At 47.6% G+C, this 20,384-nt stretch overlaps 1 protein-coding gene across 1 annotated transcript in view; it reads left to right on the forward strand.

Annotated features, from left to right (window-relative positions):
• LOC144719478 (LIM/homeobox protein Lhx5-like) overlaps positions 1 to 15,210 on the forward strand; it is a 51,737-nt gene extending 36,527 nt beyond the window's left edge. The window contains exons 3-5 of the mRNA XM_078595429.1: positions 6,360 to 6,661; positions 8,851 to 9,016; positions 14,762 to 15,210. Of these exons, the coding sequence (XP_078451555.1) occupies positions 6,360 to 6,661; positions 8,851 to 9,016; positions 14,762 to 15,168 (875 nt within the window). The 3' untranslated portion in view covers positions 15,169 to 15,210. The remainder of the gene's footprint in view (positions 1 to 6,359; positions 6,662 to 8,850; positions 9,017 to 14,761) is intronic.
• The last annotated feature ends 5,174 nt before the right edge of the window (positions 15,211 to 20,384 follow it).

Below are 20,384 nucleotides of genomic sequence, written 5' to 3' on the forward strand. Positions count from 1 at the left end.
ACACTGTCAAAGACAAAGATCCCCCGTGTAACCTCAACAGACACTGTGGGGCAAGTGCTGTTAGCGAGTAGCACCTATGACGGCCAGCACGGCACACGAGGGGGTCGGTGGCCAGCACCACGCCCAGCCGCCTTTGTCTCCCCAGTGGCGATGTTTACACATCGCATCCGGGCACTCATTTGAGGCTGAGTGGACCTAGGCGAGACCCAGGACTCATTCAGATAATCGTCTGTGGTGTTGGCCGTGAGCGGGAATGGAACTCCGTTTGCCGGGTTCGTAGCGCAGCGCGCTAACCACTACACTACCGCTCCCCCTTTCCATACACTTTACACAAAACCGTGATGAGGGTTACAAACTGAGTAATCATTGGAAAGATGTGATTAACCATGCAAAAAAGATGTAACTACACTTATTTGGACCATCTTATTTAACAGACAACTATTACAGGTTATTGATAGACAGCCAGTTTGTTGTTTTACCAGTTTTAGTTTTTACTTGCATTCTTTTTTCACACTTTTGTTATGTATGCTAGGTGTTAGTTACAAACCGCACCTCTCCATAACAAAGGCTCAGTCCTTTGTTATGCAGTCTATTCTTAGTCTTAAGCCTCACCTTACCATATTAATAAAAAGTGTGCGGTTCCTGGCCCTTCCCCCCTCAACCATTATATATACGGGGTGGTATTTCTTGTGATCTCTCATTTACTTGATACAGCTGTCGTGGCTGTGACGGTTCCACCTGAAGACGGAGGCTTGTGTTGCTTCCGAAACGTCGTGATTTTTTATTTAGATTTATTTTACTTTTATTAATTTACATTTTTTACCTACGTGACTTTACCGAAAAAACCTAAGAATACGCTTCAAGAGAGGGGTTGGTGTCGTTTTGCTCTTCCTCGTTCATCGAAGCAGCGCGGGCTGGTTTACGATGTGGTCCGTAGCTTGCTCGGGTTGCGTTGCCACAATCGCTCTGCCGTGGCTCGTGGCTTTAATTAATAAAAAAACAAAAACATGTTTAAGGAGACGTGCGCATCGTCTTGGCGTTGCTCTGCTGAGGTTGATGGTTTTACACCACCTGTGTCTTCGAGGAGGAGGAATGTCAAAGGCAAGGAGGTGCGCGATCATCTTGGTTCTTTCGATAAAGTCACGTAGAAGGGAAGTAATACAATAATAAAAATAAAACATAATAAAATAATATAATAATATAGTAATAAAATAATAAAAATAAAACATAATAAAATAATATATTATTATATTATTTTATAATGTTTTATTTTTATTTTTTTATTACTTCCCTTCTACGTGACTTTACCGAAAGAACCAAGAAGATGAATCCCTGCAGTCACGAAAGCTTTAAATAGAGGTGCGCGATGTTTGGGTCTCAAATGGGGAGTTTAATTCTGCACCTACGCGCGGTTCCGCTCTTTTCGCGCGGATGCTGGTGTGAGTACACATCTGCGTGTACACGCGACGTGTGCTCAACATGCAGGAGGGTATTGTGTAACAACAGCTCTCATCAGCACGTAGCGCCGCAATTTATTTTATTTTCGCTGTCGTCTCTCTCGTGCAGCTCCTCCTTCTCTTTAAAGTTTCTTCCTTCCCTGGGCAAACGGTGCATTTGTTTATTTTTTTCGTGGCGTACAGCGCCTTGAGTAGTAGTAACCTTGTAGAGACGCGCTTTATTCGTGTAATGACGACGTTTCGGGCAATGGCCCTTCCTCACAACAGCTACCGACTGCGATTAACCGGCCCGGGTTCAATCTCGGTCTTTTCTAACTAAAGCAGAGCCACCGCATTGTGGCTTCTCGCCACGTATCTGTGTCGAGGGGGGGGGGGTTAAAAGGTCTTTAGAAAATATTGCATGGGAGGTTAAGCCTCGATGTTTACGACTCCTAACGACGAGAGCGAGCACGGTAACTGCGTTTGAAATCAAAAGTTGTCGCATTTGAAATGCATCGGGTGGTCAGCGCCCAGTAATCAATCCTTGTCGTAGCATTTAATTAGCCGGCATAATTTGAACCCAAAAAAAAAAACCCATTTCGATTTAAAGCTTTCGTGACTGCAGGGATTCATCTTCTTGGTTCTTTCGGTAAAGTCACGTAGAAGGGAAATAATAAAATAATAAAAATAAAACAATAAAATAATTCTCACGACGTTTCGGCCACAACGCAAGTAGCCTGTTCTCCACCTGAGGACGGCTACTTGCGTTGTGGCCGAAACGTCGTGAGAATTATTTTATTATGTTTTATTTTTATTATTTTATTATTTCCATTCTACGTGACTTTAACGAAAGAACCAAGAAGAAAATAATAAATTAAATACTAGCATACGACATTTCGATTGCAACACAAGCAAGCATCATCAGGTATAAATGAAATAGAAACACAAATCTAGTATACTCAGAAATGTAATGTAATGCAACAGAGAGTCGGATAACATAACAGTCAACACCCTTATATGTTATCCGACTCTCTGTTGTATTACAATACATTTCTAAGTATACTAGATTTGTGTTTATATTTCATTTACACCTGATGACGATTGCTTGTGTTGCAATCGAAACGTCGTATGCTAGTATTTAATTTATTATTTTCTTTTACACGTGACTTTACCAAAAGAACCAAAGAGTAATTCCTGTAGTCACGAAAGCTCCAAATTAAGTTTGAACAAATACCCCTCGTGCTCTCTTTTAGCCTCCCCCCTCCCAATACGTTCCATTCATTGGCTACCACATTCTGATAAGCCCCCCCCTCCCCCTTAACTTGAATTTAAGAACTTGCATCTTGGAATCCCTGCCTCACTTGATACAGCAAATCTGGCTGTGACGGTCCCACCTGATGACGGAGACTTGTGTTGCCTCCAAAACGTCGTGATTTTTATAAATTTGTATTTCTTTTTTTTTACCTACGTGACTTTACCGAAAAAACTAAGAGTATGAATCCTTGCAGTCACGAAAGCTTCAAATCTAGAATGCACACGCCACTTCGTGTGGGCACGGGGAGGCAAAAAAAAATTTACCCGTAAAAACAAAGTTTTTCACTATAAATCCTTTAAATGCGTGGCGGCTAGAGTCCTCTCGTCCTCTGGCTTGAGATGGCTGCCACCTATGGGTCAGATGATTGCCTGCCACCATTAAGCAATTGGTAATTAAATATAATTTATTTTTTCCTAAAAAGTGTAAAGTTATGGAAAAAAATTTTCACGAAAATAAATTGTCACGCACAACGAATCTGTGTGCAAAATGTCAGCTCGATTGGATCACGGGAAGTGGGTTAAAAAACGACCGAAAGATGTGCACGGTCGTAAGCACGCAAGCAAGCAAGCAAGTGAACTTAATATAAAGGATTTAAAAAGGCCTTCTCGTCGTCGTGAATCGATACGTGTGCGAGCGCGAGTTTGCGGCAAAAACAAATCCCGTTATGATTGTTTCTCTGTACTCGCTTCGTCCGTTGCGCAAGTCGGCTTCGCGTTACTCGACGCGATGTTTTTGTTGTTGGCCAGGAAAGTGTCGCCCAACACTCCACCGCTCAGGAAACACGCCTTTTAAAATCTACATTGAAAAAACTAATTTCTATAGATTTGAAGCTTTCGCGACTGCATGATTTCCATACTCTTTTCGGTAAAGTCACGTAGGTAGAAAATTAATAGATCACGACGTTTCGATCGCATTACAGGGGACCGTCTTCAGGTGAGAGAGAAAACTACTCTCTCACCTGAAGCTACTCTCTCAAGAACCAAAGAGTATACTTTCAATAGAACTACTTTTTTGTGTTTAGTTTGTTGCCTCTGCCCCGCACCTCCGATTAGCACGGTTGGCTACGTACGGTGCGAAAGAAGTTCAACATACATACATTAGGAGCTTGCCAACTGCACATAACACGTGAGAAATAATTTGGGTGGGATCCAGCAAACAGTAATTGTGTTCGAGACGCACTTCAAACGGTGGCAATGCACACGTCAAAGCACACGACAGATGTGGAGTACTATGACGCAGCTGTTAGCACGCTGTGTTACGAACCTGACGACGCCTAAGCTCGATTCCTGGTCATGGCCAACATCGGTGGCAAGTAATATCTGAAGCGGTCCTGTGCACCAGCTCCCCCCTCCTTGCTCACCAAACTTCGCCGACCAGCTTGGCGAACTTCGGTCAAACAACCCATGCGAACGGCAATGGCGTCGGTAGGCCTTCATCGTGTAGTGGATCGAAAATGGCTGTTATTATTATTATGATTAATGTAATATTATTAACACGTCGGTTAAACGCAGCGGTCCACAACCTTCTTGGCACCAGGGACCGGTTTCGTGGAAGACAATTTTTTCACGGACCGGGGGAGGGGCGGGAGGGTTCATCATTGGGTCTTTCCCCCTTTTCAAAGAAGCTCTCCAGCGACGTTTGTTGTTTACTCATTGTGGCTACTAGGGGGCTAGAGCTTGTGGGCTTACCAACACCGTGACTGAGACAAGTGCGCAGTGCGGGAAAGAGGCGCGGACGGAAGTGGTAAATAATAAAATAATGGACGCGGGTCACGCGTGGACTCACCGCTCTCACCACCTCCTGTTGCTGTGCGGCCCGGTTCCTAACAGGCCACGGACCGGTACCGGTCCGCAGCCCGGGGTTTGGAGACCCCTGGGTTAGAGGGCTGCATGTTCCACAAACGCAACGCCACGACAGAGGCAGAGAGAGAGAGCTTGCCAGTTAATTATTCTAGGCCTTGGCGCGCACATCACCAGAACGCCTAATGAAACGGCGACCATGTTCTTCGTGCGTGTACGTCCGCCGACGAAGATGGAGTAACGGATTTACAGTGAGGGAAAAAAGTATTTGATCCCCTGATGATTTTGTACGTTTGCCTACCGACAAAGAAATGATCAGTCTATAATTTTAATGGTAGGTTTATTTGAACAGTGAGAGACAGAATAACAACAAAAGCATCCAGAAAAACGCATGTCAAAAATGTTATGAATTGATTTGCATTTTAATGAGGGAAATAAGTATTTGACCCCTCTGCAAAACATGACTTAGTACTTGGTGGCAAAACCCTTGCTGGATTTTGTTGTTGTTATTATGTCTCTCACTGTTCAAATAAACCTACCATTAAAATTATAGACTGATCATTTCTTTGTCAGTGGGCAAACGTACAAAATCAGCAGGGGATCAAATACTTTCTTCCCTCACTGTAGCCTCACGTGCAGAGAGAAGCGCCAGGTGGATTGTTAGGTCGCGCGACTGTGAGAGATAACAACGGCTCCGGGGGATGCAATACACCCAGCGGCTTAAGTTTACTTTATTTGTGACATGGACGATGGTGATGATCCCGTGTAGCCAGTGGCCCGGCTGTTTTAAACGGGAGCTCCGTTGTACTGCTTGAGCACAGCAGCAGCAGCAGCAAGACCAAGACAAACGCATCAACGTTGCAGAGAACGAGTCCAGCAGGCTCCTTCGGGAATATTGCACGCAATTAACGGTGTATTTAACGTTCGTAAACGAAACAAAAACGGCGGTAAATTTTAAATGAAAAGGTTAGGCACAGGTGCAAATAGGCTCTGCTTTGGCAAATTCTGTCAAATGGCCTGATGAAGCTGGTTGTAAATGCCAGCGAAATGTCGAACTCAAATTGTCAATGTTTGTGGGTTTACTCTCCAACACACCGGTGTGCTAAAGTATTAACTAACTAGCACGTTTTGTTTACTTGACAAACCTTACTAATTGGCTGTGTCGGGTGGTGGTGGGTGAACGACACATTTATATTTACGCGATCCAAGCCAAAAAAACCTTCATGATGAAGCTCTATATTTCCATTGATCGTGGCTGCTGCTGCTGATGATGATGATGATGGATTATACACTGGTCAACAACAAAAATTCTGGCCTGGACTTTTGCAGCTGTTTTAGACTAATTTCAGGGTGCTAATTCCAAATCTGATCTCAGATTTGCTCTATCACATAATTTTTATGCTATCGGCATACCCCATTTTCATGTATTTCACCCGAAATTAACTCTGTCACTTACGATTGCAAGTTTTTGCGAGTCAGTGACTGCTTTAGTGTTAAAATACGGTGCTGTATTTTTAGCATAGTGTGTTTATAATATCATTTTATGTAGATATCCACATTTACTTAATTTTTTTCTTCCGCAGTTTTTATTGAAAATGCAATATTTGATATCTCAAAAACCCGATGTGATAGACAAAAACTGATACCAAATTTGGAATCAGCACCCCAAAATTACTTTAAACCCGTTGGAATACCTTATGCCAGAAAAAGTGTGTTGACCAGTGTTATTCATCTACCAACCACTCTGTGCCAACCTGGCACCGATCACAAACCAACCCCCAACCCTCCCCCCCACAACTTTCCCCGCAGTGGCCGCGACGGCGCGCAGCGACGGGAGCCCGACCTCCCCGGAGGGCGCCGCGCGTAGCCCCGACGGCGGCGAAGACGGCGAGCTGTCCAAGGACGCGGCGGGGCCCGGCGGCTCGGACAAGGAGGGCGAGGCCGAGGAGGCGGCGGGCGGCGCCGGCGGCAAGCGCCGGGGGCCCCGCACCACCATCAAGGCCAAGCAGCTGGAGACGCTGCGCGCCGCCTTCGCGGCCACGCCCAAGCCCAGCAGGCACGTGCGCGAGCAGCTGGCCCAGGAGACGGGGCTCAACATGCGCGTCATACAGGTGATGACCCGCCTCCTCCTCTTCTTGTTGTCCATTGGCTGCTGGGTGAGGGCATTGCCCCTCCCCCACCGCCCCCGCTCCCGCTCCGCTGTGCCGGACATGGGGGTTGTTTCATACTCTTAGTTCTTTCGGTAAAGTCACGTAGGTAAAAAATGAAATTAAAATTAATAAAAAATAAAAATAAAAAAATCACGACGTTTCGGAGGCAACACAAGCTTCCGTCTTCAGGTGAAACTGTCACAGCAGATTTTTTGCTGTGACAGTTTCACCTGAAGACGGAAGCTTGTGTTGCCTCCGAAACGTCGTGATTTTTATTTTTTTATTTTTTATTTTTCTATTTTGTAGTTTTTATTAATTTTACATTTTTTTTACCTACGTGACTTTACCGAAAGAACTAAGAGTATGAATCCTTGCAGTCACGAAAGCTTCAAATCTAGAATTATGGGGGTTGTTTGTCGTACTTGACCACGCCGGTCAGCGCCGGGGTTGTTGGCTTGGCTACCGAGGGCTGACTGCGTGGACGGAGAGAGAGAGAGAGCCACGCCCCGTGCGTGTTCGGACACCTGTGATCTGTAAACCAGCGCTTCGGAGGCGAGGGTTTGAGAATCGTGTGTGTCTTCTTGGTTCTTTCGGTAAAGTCACGTAGAATGGAAATAATAAAATAATAAAAATAAAACATCATAAAATAATTCTCACGACGTTTCGGCCACCACGCAAGCAGCCGTCCTCAGGTGAAGACCAGGTCTGACGCTGTCTCCCCGACAGACCTGGTCTTCACCTAAGGACGGCTGCTTGCGTTGTGGCCGAAACGTCGTGAGAATTATTTTATGATGTTTTATTTTTATTATTTTATAATTTCCATTCTACGTGACTTTACCGAAAGAACCAAGAAGATGAATCCCTGCAGTCACGAAAGCTTTAAATCGAAAAAAATCGTGTGTGTGTGTGTGGGAATCCCGAACACTGCTGGGATGCCACGTTTGCCAGGAGATGGCAGGACAGCCAGTGGGTTCTCAACTTGCCTGTACAATCATTTTCGTTGTGCCCTATTCTGGGTACCCCAGTTTCATCCCACATGTCAAAACGCTGCCCCTTGAAGTGGAACTTGTGAAACATGCCAATGCAGGACCCTCCTGAAATAGAGTCATTAAGGCTTGACGAGCCCTTCCTGGTTATATAGATCTTGTTCTTAACTCTGTGTGTCGCAATCGCAAGGAGGGATCTCATCATTACTATAGAGATTGGGGGGGGTAGAGACTAGGGCTAGAAATAGTTAAATAAATAAATAAGAAGTCTTCTCGGCCACAATCCTGTGAGTCATGGCCATGAGCCTTTAATAGATTATCAACTTGTCACTTTTGCCCCACAATGGGTGGAGGTACCACCCCTGGACTGAGAGGTGGCCACAGAACCTTGGCAGTAAAGCAATGGATTATTGAATCCATCTGTGCGGAAATTTGAATGTATATCCCTTCGTACGAGTGGGGTCTTTTTTCTATCCAGGTGCCTCTTTCCTTCCTATTTTCCAATACTCATTAATCGAATTGGTTAAACGTCCAATCGCCTGACCGTCCTGAATAAAAAAAAACGGTCTTGAATTTGATTCCTCGCCACCGCTGGCATCAGTTGTGGCGAACGATACCTGACCTAGCCCGGAGCCTCCTCCCCTTAATCAACGCACACTGGTCAGCGCGGTGAAGCATGTTCAACAACCCCCGTGATCGACGCGGCATGGGGAAGCCTTCACCAAGCATTGGATGCAAAGGGCTATACATAATGCGTCGCGGTGGCGAGATGTTAGCTACCTCGCCTGCTATACAGGAGGTCATAGGTTCGATCCCGACCCAGACGCCTGTATATTTGGAGTTTGCACGTTCTCTCCATGGTCGCGTGGACTTTTTCTCCGTGTCCTGCAGAGTTTCCCTCCACATTTAAGAACATTCACTCAGAGTGTATTTGGCTGCCATAAATGTCCACGTGATGAGCCACTTAATCGGGCAACCATTTGTGGCCCGGTCGCTGCTGAAAAGAGCTATACAGCTCGGTGGGCCTTACCTGGCGAAGCGGTCAGCATCTTTCAACGATGGCACCTCCTCCCTCTCATCATCCCCCCACCGCCTGCCCTCCGCCACTGCTCCTGGCCCTGACACTCGTCCCGGCACGTGCCCGCGTGCAATCCACCTCCCCAGGTTTGGTTCCAGAACCGGCGCTCCAAGGAGCGGCGCATGAAGCAGCTGAGCGCCCTGGGGGGACGGCGGGGGCACGCTCTCTTCCGAGGAGGGGCGCGGAGGGCGAGGCCGCTTGCGGGCCGCCTGGAGGAGGGGGAGGCAGGGGCCCCCTTCGCCTATTACCCCGGTGAGTAACCCCCCTCCCCCGACCCCCATCGTGGGACGGCGGTCCCCCGTGTTCTTCGCCAGCGATGGATCAATCAAACTTTCTTTCACGCTTTACTACTTACGAGACGTGTGCAAGTTGCAGGTTGGGTCCCATTCACAGCTGAATCTCAGAACGCGCGAGCGGCTCGGGATTAGTTTTATTTAGAGAGGCGTAGCGCCGCTGTTTTTAACGACATTGTACTCGCCGCAGAAAACTGTAGTGACACAACCGGGAATTGAACTCAGTGCGTGAACCACAATGCCACCGCTCCACGCACGTGTATCCAGTTAAGACCAGTACACGGCACAACAACTTTTGACTTCAATTTGATAGTAGTGGTGACGAGTTGTTAACTCCCTCGCCTGGTATGCAAGAGGTCGTTGGTTCGATCCCAACCCTGACAATGCCTATATATTTGGAGTTTGCATGTTCTCCCCGTGGTCGTGTGGATCTTTCTCTGGGTCCTCCGGTTTTTCCCCCCACATTTCTAAGAATGTGTTCGGAGTGTATTTGGCTGCTATAAATGTCCACGCGATAAGCCACTTCATTGAGCTATGAAACGTGGCCAGGTCGCTTATGAAAAATAGCTATCTAAATAGCTCAGTGAGTTTTATCTGATAAAAAAAATGTTTAGTTTAATTGGACTTCACATGGCATGCATGACTTTTTTTTTCTGATGGAACATTAAGTCTCACCTGGTTAAACGAATCCATAGCCCTACACTTTTCTTCGGGTCCTGTCATGCTCCAATGAACCTGCAATCTCGAGGTCGCCAATTCAACCTCCCGGCACAGCAGCTTGAAACATTGGGAACGCATCTTGAATCTGCCACCGCCTCTGTGTACCCAGCAATATAGTGCATGGAGGCCCCCTTCTGCCAGCAGTGGCATGAGTAGGTGATTGCAGGGCTGCACTTTTGCCTCTTTCATTTAATTGCTCTACCACACCTTCCCCTGCGTGGTGGTGATGGTGGTGGCTGAGCGCCGATCCAACTGTTACGTTCCCGCACCAGCCTCGTGGTTTTTCATTCTGTGCATAATTAACGCTGCGCGCGCCGTCTGTACCGATGATGACGATAAGGAGCCGGTAGCAACTCTCGCCAAATTAGGCCACCGTGTTCCAGTAACGTAGCCCACAGCAACGGACTGGAAATTGGCCACCACAACAAAAACCACTATCGTCACAAACCTCCACCGCCTACACCGCTCCTACCGCCACTGCCACTACCACCACCATCCCTACTACCACCGCAACTACCTTCACCATTGCCACTATTACCACCACCACCACCATCCCTTCTACCACTGCTCCTACGTCAACATCAGCACTACTACCACCACCATCCCGACTACCGCCGCATTTACCTTCACCATGGTCACTACAACCACCCCTGCTACTAGACCCACCCATTACTACCACCGCCACCATCAACAACTGCAAGTGCCACTAAGTGGTGGTGATTCCAGCACAGCATTTCTGCTACCACAGCATCTGTGCCAGGCCAGGTGCACTTGGTGGCCACGTGATATGCCGGAAGCTCATTGACAGAAGGCTGCGGAATAGAGCGGGTGTTAGAGGTTGACCAAGTTGACTTAGTCATGCGCTCCCCACTGTGCCACTTTAAACCCACATCAGCATTAAGACATAACTGCCATGTGCAGAGGTTACGTAGTTTGAACGTACCGAATTAAATTCCACCTTCCACCCCCCCCCCCTCCTCTTCGCCTCCCTCCCCCGAGAGGCAAGGGATGGCCTCAACGTGTCGACTTGAAAATGTTGCGCGACACAAGTTGATTCGAAACGACAAGCGCGTGCGAAAGAGGTCCTACGGTTGAGCCGGCACACAAAGCAATTTCCAATTCCCGAAGGAGGGCAACTTAATTCGACACCCGGCGTCGACCTGACCTCCGCTCGCAGGCGGCCACTGCGTCGCGAGCTTTCAGATGCGCTTCTGCGGCCGTCTGGAACGCTCTTTCTTCTGATATTAGGAAGCCACTGGATCTGTGCACTTTTAAATCATCTCGATTGGAAAACTAATTTCTTCGGAACTGCCCTTTGTGTTTAGTTTGTTGTCCTTCTCCCGCACCTACGATTAGCACGGTTGGCTACGTACGGTGTGAAAGAGGTTCAACATGCATATATGCACGTGGACAGAACCCGCGTGTCGACGACGCGTTAGCTGCAAGTGCGGCCCGTATTGTCAATCCACTGCTGGATGAGAGCCTCTCAGACGCTTTTGTGAGCCGTCAGGGATATTTTACCACACGGTGGCACTCAACCCTCCTGTCTATCGTGCACGGTGGCACTCAGCCCATCGCAGCACGATACAGAGTGGCCCAAAAGTCAGGACACATTGGATTATGAAATGTATTTTAACAAATCGCATAGGGATATTTAATTGATTGCAACAAATGTTCAAATTGACTTCCATTAACAATAATGCACACCGTGAATTATCTTTTTAAATTAATTTAGTAGGACTTTGTTTTAAGATTACAGCTGCCCTCTTCAGCTCACGTTAAAAACCTAATTGAACTCGTTCATTTTCAGTAATTTTTCCTTGAAAGTTTTGTTATTTAATCTGCAGAGGGAAAAGAAAAACTAGACGTTACTAAAGATAATAGTTAAGATATTAACTTAAAGAATAGACATTCAAATTGTTTTATTGCCAGTGTTAAAACAAATTTAACGTGTCCTAATGTTTGGGCCACCCCGTGTGTATCCCAGGGAACTGGAAACCGCACTCGGCTTCCGAGGTTTGGCAAATTGCGGGCGATTTGGTCAACGCGCAATTTCAACTAAACTATTTTTTTTATTTAGTCACGGGCTATGCAGCTCTCTTTCAGGAAGCGACCTGTCCACAAAATGACAGCTCAACGAAGTGGCTTATCAGGTGGAAATTTATAGCAGCCAGACATTCTAAAAGCGTGCTTCTAAATGTGGAGGGAAAAATCCGGACGACCCGGAGAAAACTCCACGTGACCACAGGGAGAGAGAGAGAGACACGCAAACTCCAAATATGCAACAGGTGTCAGGGTCGAGATCAAACCCATGACCTCCTGCATACCAGGCGAGGGAGTTAACATCTCGCCACCGCGGCCATAAGCCACGTGCTCCCGTGCTGTCGCCAGGGACAGAGAGCCCACGGCGCGAAATTGTGTCGTGTATTTCCTGTGTAAATTGTTTTATGTGCGTTGTGTACTTGCTCCCTCCCCCCCCCGAACCCCTGCTGCATCAAAGCACGAGGAGTCGGCGCTCCTTGTCGCCTCGTGTTTACGCGTCGGCCCGCTGATAAGGCTATTTTAAAGTCGGACTGGAAGTCAGACCGAAACCTTGTCAAACTGATTAGTAAAGTGGCAAAATCCAATTAAAATGAAAGCGGCGTGTACAGCTGCGGTGGCTCATTAAACATTATCGTCCGTTGCAAATCTTACTCGATTTGACAAGGTTTTGGTAGATCAGTGGCGCTACGTTGAGTGTCAATCTTCGCCGAATGCGTTTCTCACTCCGGGCCTTTTAAGGAGTTCGGATACAATCAGGAATATAAATTCCTTTGCGTGTGTGTGTGGTGTTTGCGTGAGTGTGTGTGTCTTCTCTGAATCAGAATATGTATTCATCCTGAGAGGAATCCGATGAACTATAAAGCTCGTTTTTCACGGATGTCCAATAGGGGGTGGGTCAGAAAGTTACAACGATGAACAATACACAAAAAACGATAGTGCAAAGTATAGCAAAGGTAAGCAAAATCACTAAAAATAAACACACAAAAATGTTTAGATCTTAAGTTTTGGTGACTGCAATGTTCCATACTCTTTAGTTCTTTCGGTAAAGTCACGTAGGTATAAAATAAAATAAAAACAATCAAAAATAAATTAAATCACGACGTTTCGGAAGCAACACAAGCTTCCGTCATCAGGTGGGACAACCACAGCAATAATTTAGTCATTTGTTTCTTGCTGTGGTTGTCCCACGTGATTTAAAAAAAATTATACCTACGTGACTTTACTGAACGAACTAAAGAGTAAATACAAATTAATACAGTATATTAGTCCAAATTGCAGAAGTACAGTACAATTCCAAGCTTGAGCAAGGCAGCAAAACAACAGCAAAAACAGTCCAAGACCACACCAAGACAACACACAGTACCTCAATAAAATAGCACATTAAAGTTAAACTATCGATACACAGGTAAGGGTCAAAGTTACAAATCAAATATGGTAGTATCCAGCGCTAACCTTCTGCTTCAGGATATTTTTTTGAAGGAAGATTAACGATGTTAAGTGAATAGCAACACCGCTGGGTCTATGCGAGTCTGTGCCTCTCTCTCTCTCTCCACGTGTATGTTTGGAGTCTCTGCGTGAGTCATTGGGGACCGGACCCAGACCGTCAGCTCTTAGGGGCGCGCTCAACCTGACCCGGGGTACCAGTAGCCCCCCTACTATACGCAGCGTGACACTTGGGAAGATACTGGAGAGAGGAGGAGGGAGGAGGAGGGGGTCCATTAGACGGGACCCAAATTCCGTTGCATTTCGCACGCTTCAAATTCCCGCGATTTGCAGCAGGTTGTTTTTTACGTTTAGAGAAATAAAATAAAATATTGCCACCAAGTAGGCTTGACCACACGGTGACCTCTCTTTCGCATTTTCCCAAATGGGAATTATGGGGCTTATATATTGAGTATGGGGGGTTGGTTGCGAGGGAAAAGTGATACGTTTAGCGGAGCGGAAATCAATTATGAAGATATTTGAAACGTGTCCATCACGTGACCGCTCGGGTCACAACGCGTAACCAGCGGTTGGAATGCACCTCTCAACTGATATATAATCTGAGAACAATAATTGACTAATTTACACCATTTACAGCCCTTTGCCAATCCACTTCTGGGTGGCGGCCGTCTCAGACTGTCAGTCATTTGGATTTTTTTTGTTTTGCCATAATTCACCGCGCTGGTCAGTGCAGGGTGCTTAAAAAAGGGTGAACACTTTGGAGAATTTGCAACAATGCCACGAGAAATGTGCCTCTGGGCTCTGGAGACCACCTAGAGAAGATTCCAGGCACGCGTTGACAACGATGGCGAACAAGTGGAGCCTCTCTGACTTTTTGAAGCTATTCACATACATCTGTGTAGGCTACACTGGGATCGTTGTCCTTTAGTTCTATCCTTTCAACAACAACAACAACAAAAATCCCAGGTTGCTCCGTGATCAAAATTTCTCGCCCACGCCATGAGAGGGGCTCTAGAAATGCCCATCACTCTCGTGGACATTTGACCTACACTTCCAAGTTTGGCCAGACGTCTGTGACCACGGGACGCCTGTGAAAAAAAAGAGCTTGATTAGCTCATCAGATTCATCCAGTGTCTATAAATGCACATTCTGAAGTTGGACTTTAACCCCACCGCCCACATTCAGCTCAATGGGACTATATTAAATATACGCTCCAAGCGTGGTGGTGTTTCATTCAGACGCTGTCTCCCCGACAGACCTATACTTCACCTGAGGACAGCTGCTTGCGTTGTGGCCGAAACGTCGTGAGAATTATTTTATTATGTTTTATTTTTATTATTTTATTATTTCCCTTCTACGTGACTTTACCGAAAGAACCAAGAAAACTCAATGGGACTGTCACTAAATCGCCAAACAAAACCTCGCACCCCCCTCGTTAACCGCGACATACCCTTTAACCCCCCCCCCCACCACTCTTTCCCTCTCCTCTCCTTGCCAGACTACCCCCCGGAATTTTACGGACCCACGCCCGGCGGCGGCGGCGTGGGAGGCTTCGAGTTCTACCCTCCCCACTCCCAGGCGCAGACGCCGCCCGACATGGGCTTCCTGCTGCCCGGCCCGCCGGGCGTCGGCGCCGCCGCGGCCGCTGCCGCCCTCGGGGCCCTGGAGGCCGCGCACCCCTCGCTGCTGCAGCAGCATCACGGCGACCGCTACTCGGACCTCATCTCTCCGCCGGGCGCCGGGCGGGACTGCCCCACGAGCCCCAACGCGGCCCTGCCCGTGCACCTGCACGGGATGCCGCCCGGGAACGGCTTTCCCTCGGGGGCCGAGCCACCCTTTGGGCTGCACAGGGCAGGGGGCTACGAGCACATGGGACACGAGATGGGCGAGGCGACTGTTTGGTGACGCCAGATTTGGTAGCCGCCGCCGCTGTCGCCGCACATCGGCGTTGGCACGGGGAGCGCGTCGCGTCGCGTAGCGGGTTCCGTGCACGACCGCGAAACGCGCGCGCGTACTCGTTCTGCGGTCGACGTTGCGGAAGAAGGCTGACGTCCCCCACGGCGCTTGTGCCCAGGATAGGTGCACTTTTTTGTGATCGTGACGCGTAGGCAAACACACGCAAAGCATGTGCGACTATTGTGCGATCGCCGAAGAGACAAAGATCCCCCCCTTTGTAGCCTCAAACGGATTGTTGGAGCCAGTGCTGCACCCGTTAACGTCACCGTGGGCACACGAGGTGGACGGTGATGTTGCCAGCACCACGCCGGGCCGCCTTTGTCTCTCCAGTGATGATGTTTACCAGAGGTGTGGACTCGAGTCATGTGACTTGGACTCGAGTCAGACTCGAGTCATGAATTTGATGACTTGCGACTCGACTTGGACTTGCATAACAATGACTTTGTCCCACCTATGAGATGTGGACTCGAGTCATGTGACTTGGACTCGAGTCAGACTCGAGTCATGAATTTGATGACTTGCGACTCGACTTGGACTTGCATAACAATGACTTTGTCCCACCTCTGATGTTTACACACCGTAGTATTTACAGATTTTAACAAGGGGTGATCCAATGGGGAAGGCCCACGACCGGTTCACATGTCCATCACTCGCCACTTAGGATGTCAGTCTTGGCCTGTAATCGAACTAGGGCCGCCGGGTTAATATAACGCAGCGTGTTTAACCTTTTACGCCATATGCCCGAGCGGTTTGTTAAGGTTGCACGGGTGAAGGTCCTTTGTGATCACACGCGGACGCACGCACGCACAGGCACACGCAACGCGTGCGATCACGAGACGCGCGACTACGCGAGGAGCACAAATGTGAACGGACAGCCACAACAAAACAAGAGCGGAATCCTGTACTGTCATGAAAACCTCGGAGATGCTGTATAGACTTTGACCAAAGGAAATTTGCCGAGAGAGTGACTGGCTGCTCGCGACGCGATGCTTATGCAAGTGGACAGCCGGTTTCGCCGCGTGGGTATGCTGACTGATGGGGCGTACCGCGGTCGCGTCAGGAGCCGTTGTCGGGGCTTCTACATCGGATTGCTAAAGTTGGCAAGCGACACCTCCTGCCGTTCGCTGGAGGGACTGCCGGGGGGGTCCGTCCCCGTGGATCGCTTTTGTCACTGTGTGGCCAGACGTCAATTAAATTCAGAGGGCACGTACGTCGTCGGGACAAGTGTACATAGTGCCAAATAGGGTCTCCTTTAAATCTGAATTTCAAAATGAATGAATAAATAAGTAATAAAGTGAGAATCAAAACCATCTAATCATGTATTAGATCGAGTGTGTGCGATGAGCGACCAAATGTACAGAGGCGAACGCGTCCCAACAGACTATTTGTACATTGCCAAATATTTTAGGTATGATGATGATGACGCGGTGTTTTGGGAAGCAGAGTGGTTTTTGGAAAACAATTCTTGAAATCTGCCCTGGTCCCCCCCCCTCCCCCCTCCATCTCTCACGTGCGAAGTGGCAGACTGTGAAATGAAATTCGGAGCATGCCGCGTCACAGATTATGTAAAGTGCCACACACGGGAGCGGATTAACGGGGTCGTTTTTATTTTTCAATCGCGACACCGCGACTGGACGGGGATGGGTGTCGTATTATCCTCTCCCCCCCCCCCCCAAAGTGACGCGCTGATTCGAGAGATGAGCTCCGGTTCGAGTTTGTAGGAAGAAGTTCAATTTACATTTTGCACAATTTTTTTTTGCAAGCGGGAGCTCGTGTTAAGTTGCCAGTTACCCTGATTTAAAAAATATTACGATGCGTCCTTTGAAGCAAAAAAAGAAAACCTCAGCTTTCAACTTAATCACGGTAGCGTTCTTTTGAGAGTAGTTTTTGCGGGATGAAAAAAGGACTTCAAGCGTGATCGTTGCGTGTTGGTGTTGAAGATATGGCAAGTCTGGACAGATGCAGAGGATGACAATTATAGACTCGAGCAGTTGACGGGCAATGGTTTTACTTTCGTCAATTTGCATGTGATGATGCCCAAATGAATTTTTGCTGGCTTGCAGTTGCACAGGTAAAGGTATGTCTAAAAAGTAACTGTACTCGCACACGTACTCGAAACACATGTACAAACACACAACCAGTGCTCATCACTGCACATTACACAGATATAGGGCAAGTGTAATTTAAGTTCAATGTCTTTACATTTGACTATCCGTTGTTTACTTTTTTTATTTAAGTGGCGTTACTTATAGCAGGCAGCTAAGTGGACATTCTGCAAAGACGAGTTAAATATTCTCATTGACACTTTGGTATGTTTAAGTATTTATTATTGCTATTTTATTTTTGCTGGACAAACTGGATTTTGTGTGTATAATGCAATTTAGTACGGGTGATAATACTTGATCGTGTATTGAAAAAAAATGTGATGTTTATTTAAAGTCACCTACTGAACGTGCTAGCATTGTGTATTTGGAAACTTTAATGAGAATTTGACATCCGTTGATGGTTCAGTTTTTATTATTATTAGAGTATCTTGGTCGAAACCTCACAATGCCAAATGTCTGCAAAATACCTCCTTGTAATAAATTGTAAGGAAGGGAGATCACTCAAGTGGTGTTCGTGACAACAATATCAGTGTTGAGTTAGCTTTTGCCTCTGCTGCTATGAAATATCAACTTAATTTCACCTGACTGCAAATTCAAGTGTGGGTTCCTCCCATCTCTTCCAAGACATCTGCCCGGTGTGGAAGAGTAGGCCAACGGACCTCTAGAAGGGCTCGCTAAAGCTCCCTCTAGTGGAAGCCCTTCCACCATCAGCAAGAAATTGCAGGACTGCATATTTACCTTTTACAAAACCAAAAATACGCAATGCACAGATGTCAACGGCTTTGTCCAAGTTTATGCAAATGCGATCTGCATCAGCTGTGGCAAAACCGCAAGAGGCTCCCAGGGAAGCCCAAGTGCGGTTGGGCAGACACGGCTAAAAAAATTTAAAATTACTTTTCAATTTCACTTTATTTGAAACTGGAGAAAAACAATCTGTTGAAGCGTGAGCGGTCTGGCACACTTACATCTGGCGGCAGAGCCAGACATGAATGTCCCCAAGGCACTCCCGCACATTTTAAAACATTCATAACTCCGGCCAACCAGCCCGAGCGATCCAGCCAAATGACCACCTTGCGTGTCCTGTGGGTCACGGCCATATGGAGATGTTGGTAAGCGGCTCAGAAGGTCAGGAAGTTTGCCCACCGCAGTGGTGTACACCCACACACTATGAGTTGATTCGAGGACAAACTACAACCCCAGGGGAATCCGCAACAATGGGGTGGGTGGTATAGTTCCTGACCTGAAAAACATAAAAGTTTCAGGTAATAATCCCACGTTTTTTCAGGGCTGGAATTTCAGGATTTTTCGCTGATATTTTAGTTGTCCTTGAATTGACTAAAGTGTTTGAGAGAGTATACTGTACCTGAAATTTTCGGTCGAATAGCCCGAAAAGTTGTTCTACAGTCTAGTGCAGATTCTTGCGGCCGATATTTTAATGAAGATTTGATGGATCACGTTTTACTTGGCTTACGACCAAATCACCATGAATGCACCCGGTGTCAGGCATGAGCCTGGCTTATTGATTTAATGGCCGATCATCGCGGCTTGCCAGGTGTCGTAGGCGCGTCTGGCTGAGATGACCAAGATATGGCAATGCTTGGTAATGGCCAAACATCACAATGCAGGACCCTCCTGAAAAATTGCATTGAGACTCACTGACGTTGTACTGTGTAAATAATCGGCAGTTATTATTTTGGGTGGATATATATATATACCATACTCTTAGGTTTTTTTTAGGTAAAGTCACGTAACTTTACCGAAAATAAAACTAAGAGTAGGAATCCTTGCAGTCACGAAAGCTTAAAATCTGAAATCTATATACCACTTAAAATACCCAAACGTATTTACTGATGTGGTGCCTGACGGCTGTGCCAATTCTTTACTCAGGAAAGCCTCGCTGACCCAACATCCCAATGCAAGACGCTCTTGGACAAAGAGTCTTGAGACTCGATGTGGCTTGTCATGGCTAAACAGTTGGCACTGTCATTGCGCGTCGCTATCCAGGATTCAGGAGGTGTAATTGCACCAGGATCCGCAGATGGGAGAGGCCCTGGCGCTCTGATTCTGAATAGAGGATACCATTGGGCACGGACTCCTCATCTCATTCCGTACACCAGAGACCCATTGATAACCATTATACGCCACCAGACACTATTCAAGTGGCCCGGCAACGATTAGTGCACATTGCACTAATCGCCAAGCTCGTGTATGTGTATGTAGTGTAGCGGTTAGTGGGCTGCGCTACAAACCTGGCGACTCGTGTTCGATTCCCGCTCACGGCCAACACCAATGACGATTGTCTGAACCGGTCCTGGGCCTCCCCTAGGTCGACTCAGCCTCAAATGAGTACCTGGTGCGGTGTGTGAATATCGCCACTGGGGAGACAAAGGCGGTCGGGCGTGGTGCTGGCCACCCACCCCCTTGTGTACTGTTCTGGCCTTCATAGGTGCTCGCTAATAGCACTTGCCCCAACAGTCTGTTTAGGCTATACGGGGGACCTTTTGTGTGTGGGTCATAGATGGTCGCTAACATCACTTGCCCCAGCAAGCTGTCAAGGTTATACGGGGGATCTTTGCCATTGTGTCAACATGTGGGGAGCGGTGGTGCAGTGGTAGGCGCGCTGCGCTACGAACCCGGCGACCCGAGTTTGAGTCCCACTCACGAGCACCAACACCCAGTGACGATTATCTGACTTGGTCCTGGGCCACCCCTAGGTCAACTCAACAATGAGTGTCTGGTGCGGTGTGTCAACATCGCCACGAGGGAGACAAAAGCGGCCGGGCGTGGTTGCTGGCCACCCCCACCCCCTCGTGTGCCGAGCCGACCTTCATAGGTGCTCGCTAACAACACTTGCCCCTACAGTCTGTTCAGGGGATCTCTGTGTCAACATTTCAAGGCGGGCCCCACACCTGAGCGAACGGTCACGCGACTTGGTTGCACGTCCACGTACCCTGGACGTCTGCAACCAGTTTGGGGAGCAGTTGGGTCACAGTTTGCTCGCGGTAGAGAGACGGACTCCACACGTTAAGTAGATCTGCTGAGCGCTTTGTAGTGACGTAT

This window comes from Lampetra planeri, chromosome 6, assembly GCF_965212315.1.
Source record: "Lampetra planeri chromosome 6, kcLamPlan1.2.h2, whole genome shotgun sequence".
NCBI lineage: Eukaryota > Metazoa > Chordata > Hyperoartia > Petromyzontiformes > Petromyzontidae > Lampetra > Lampetra planeri.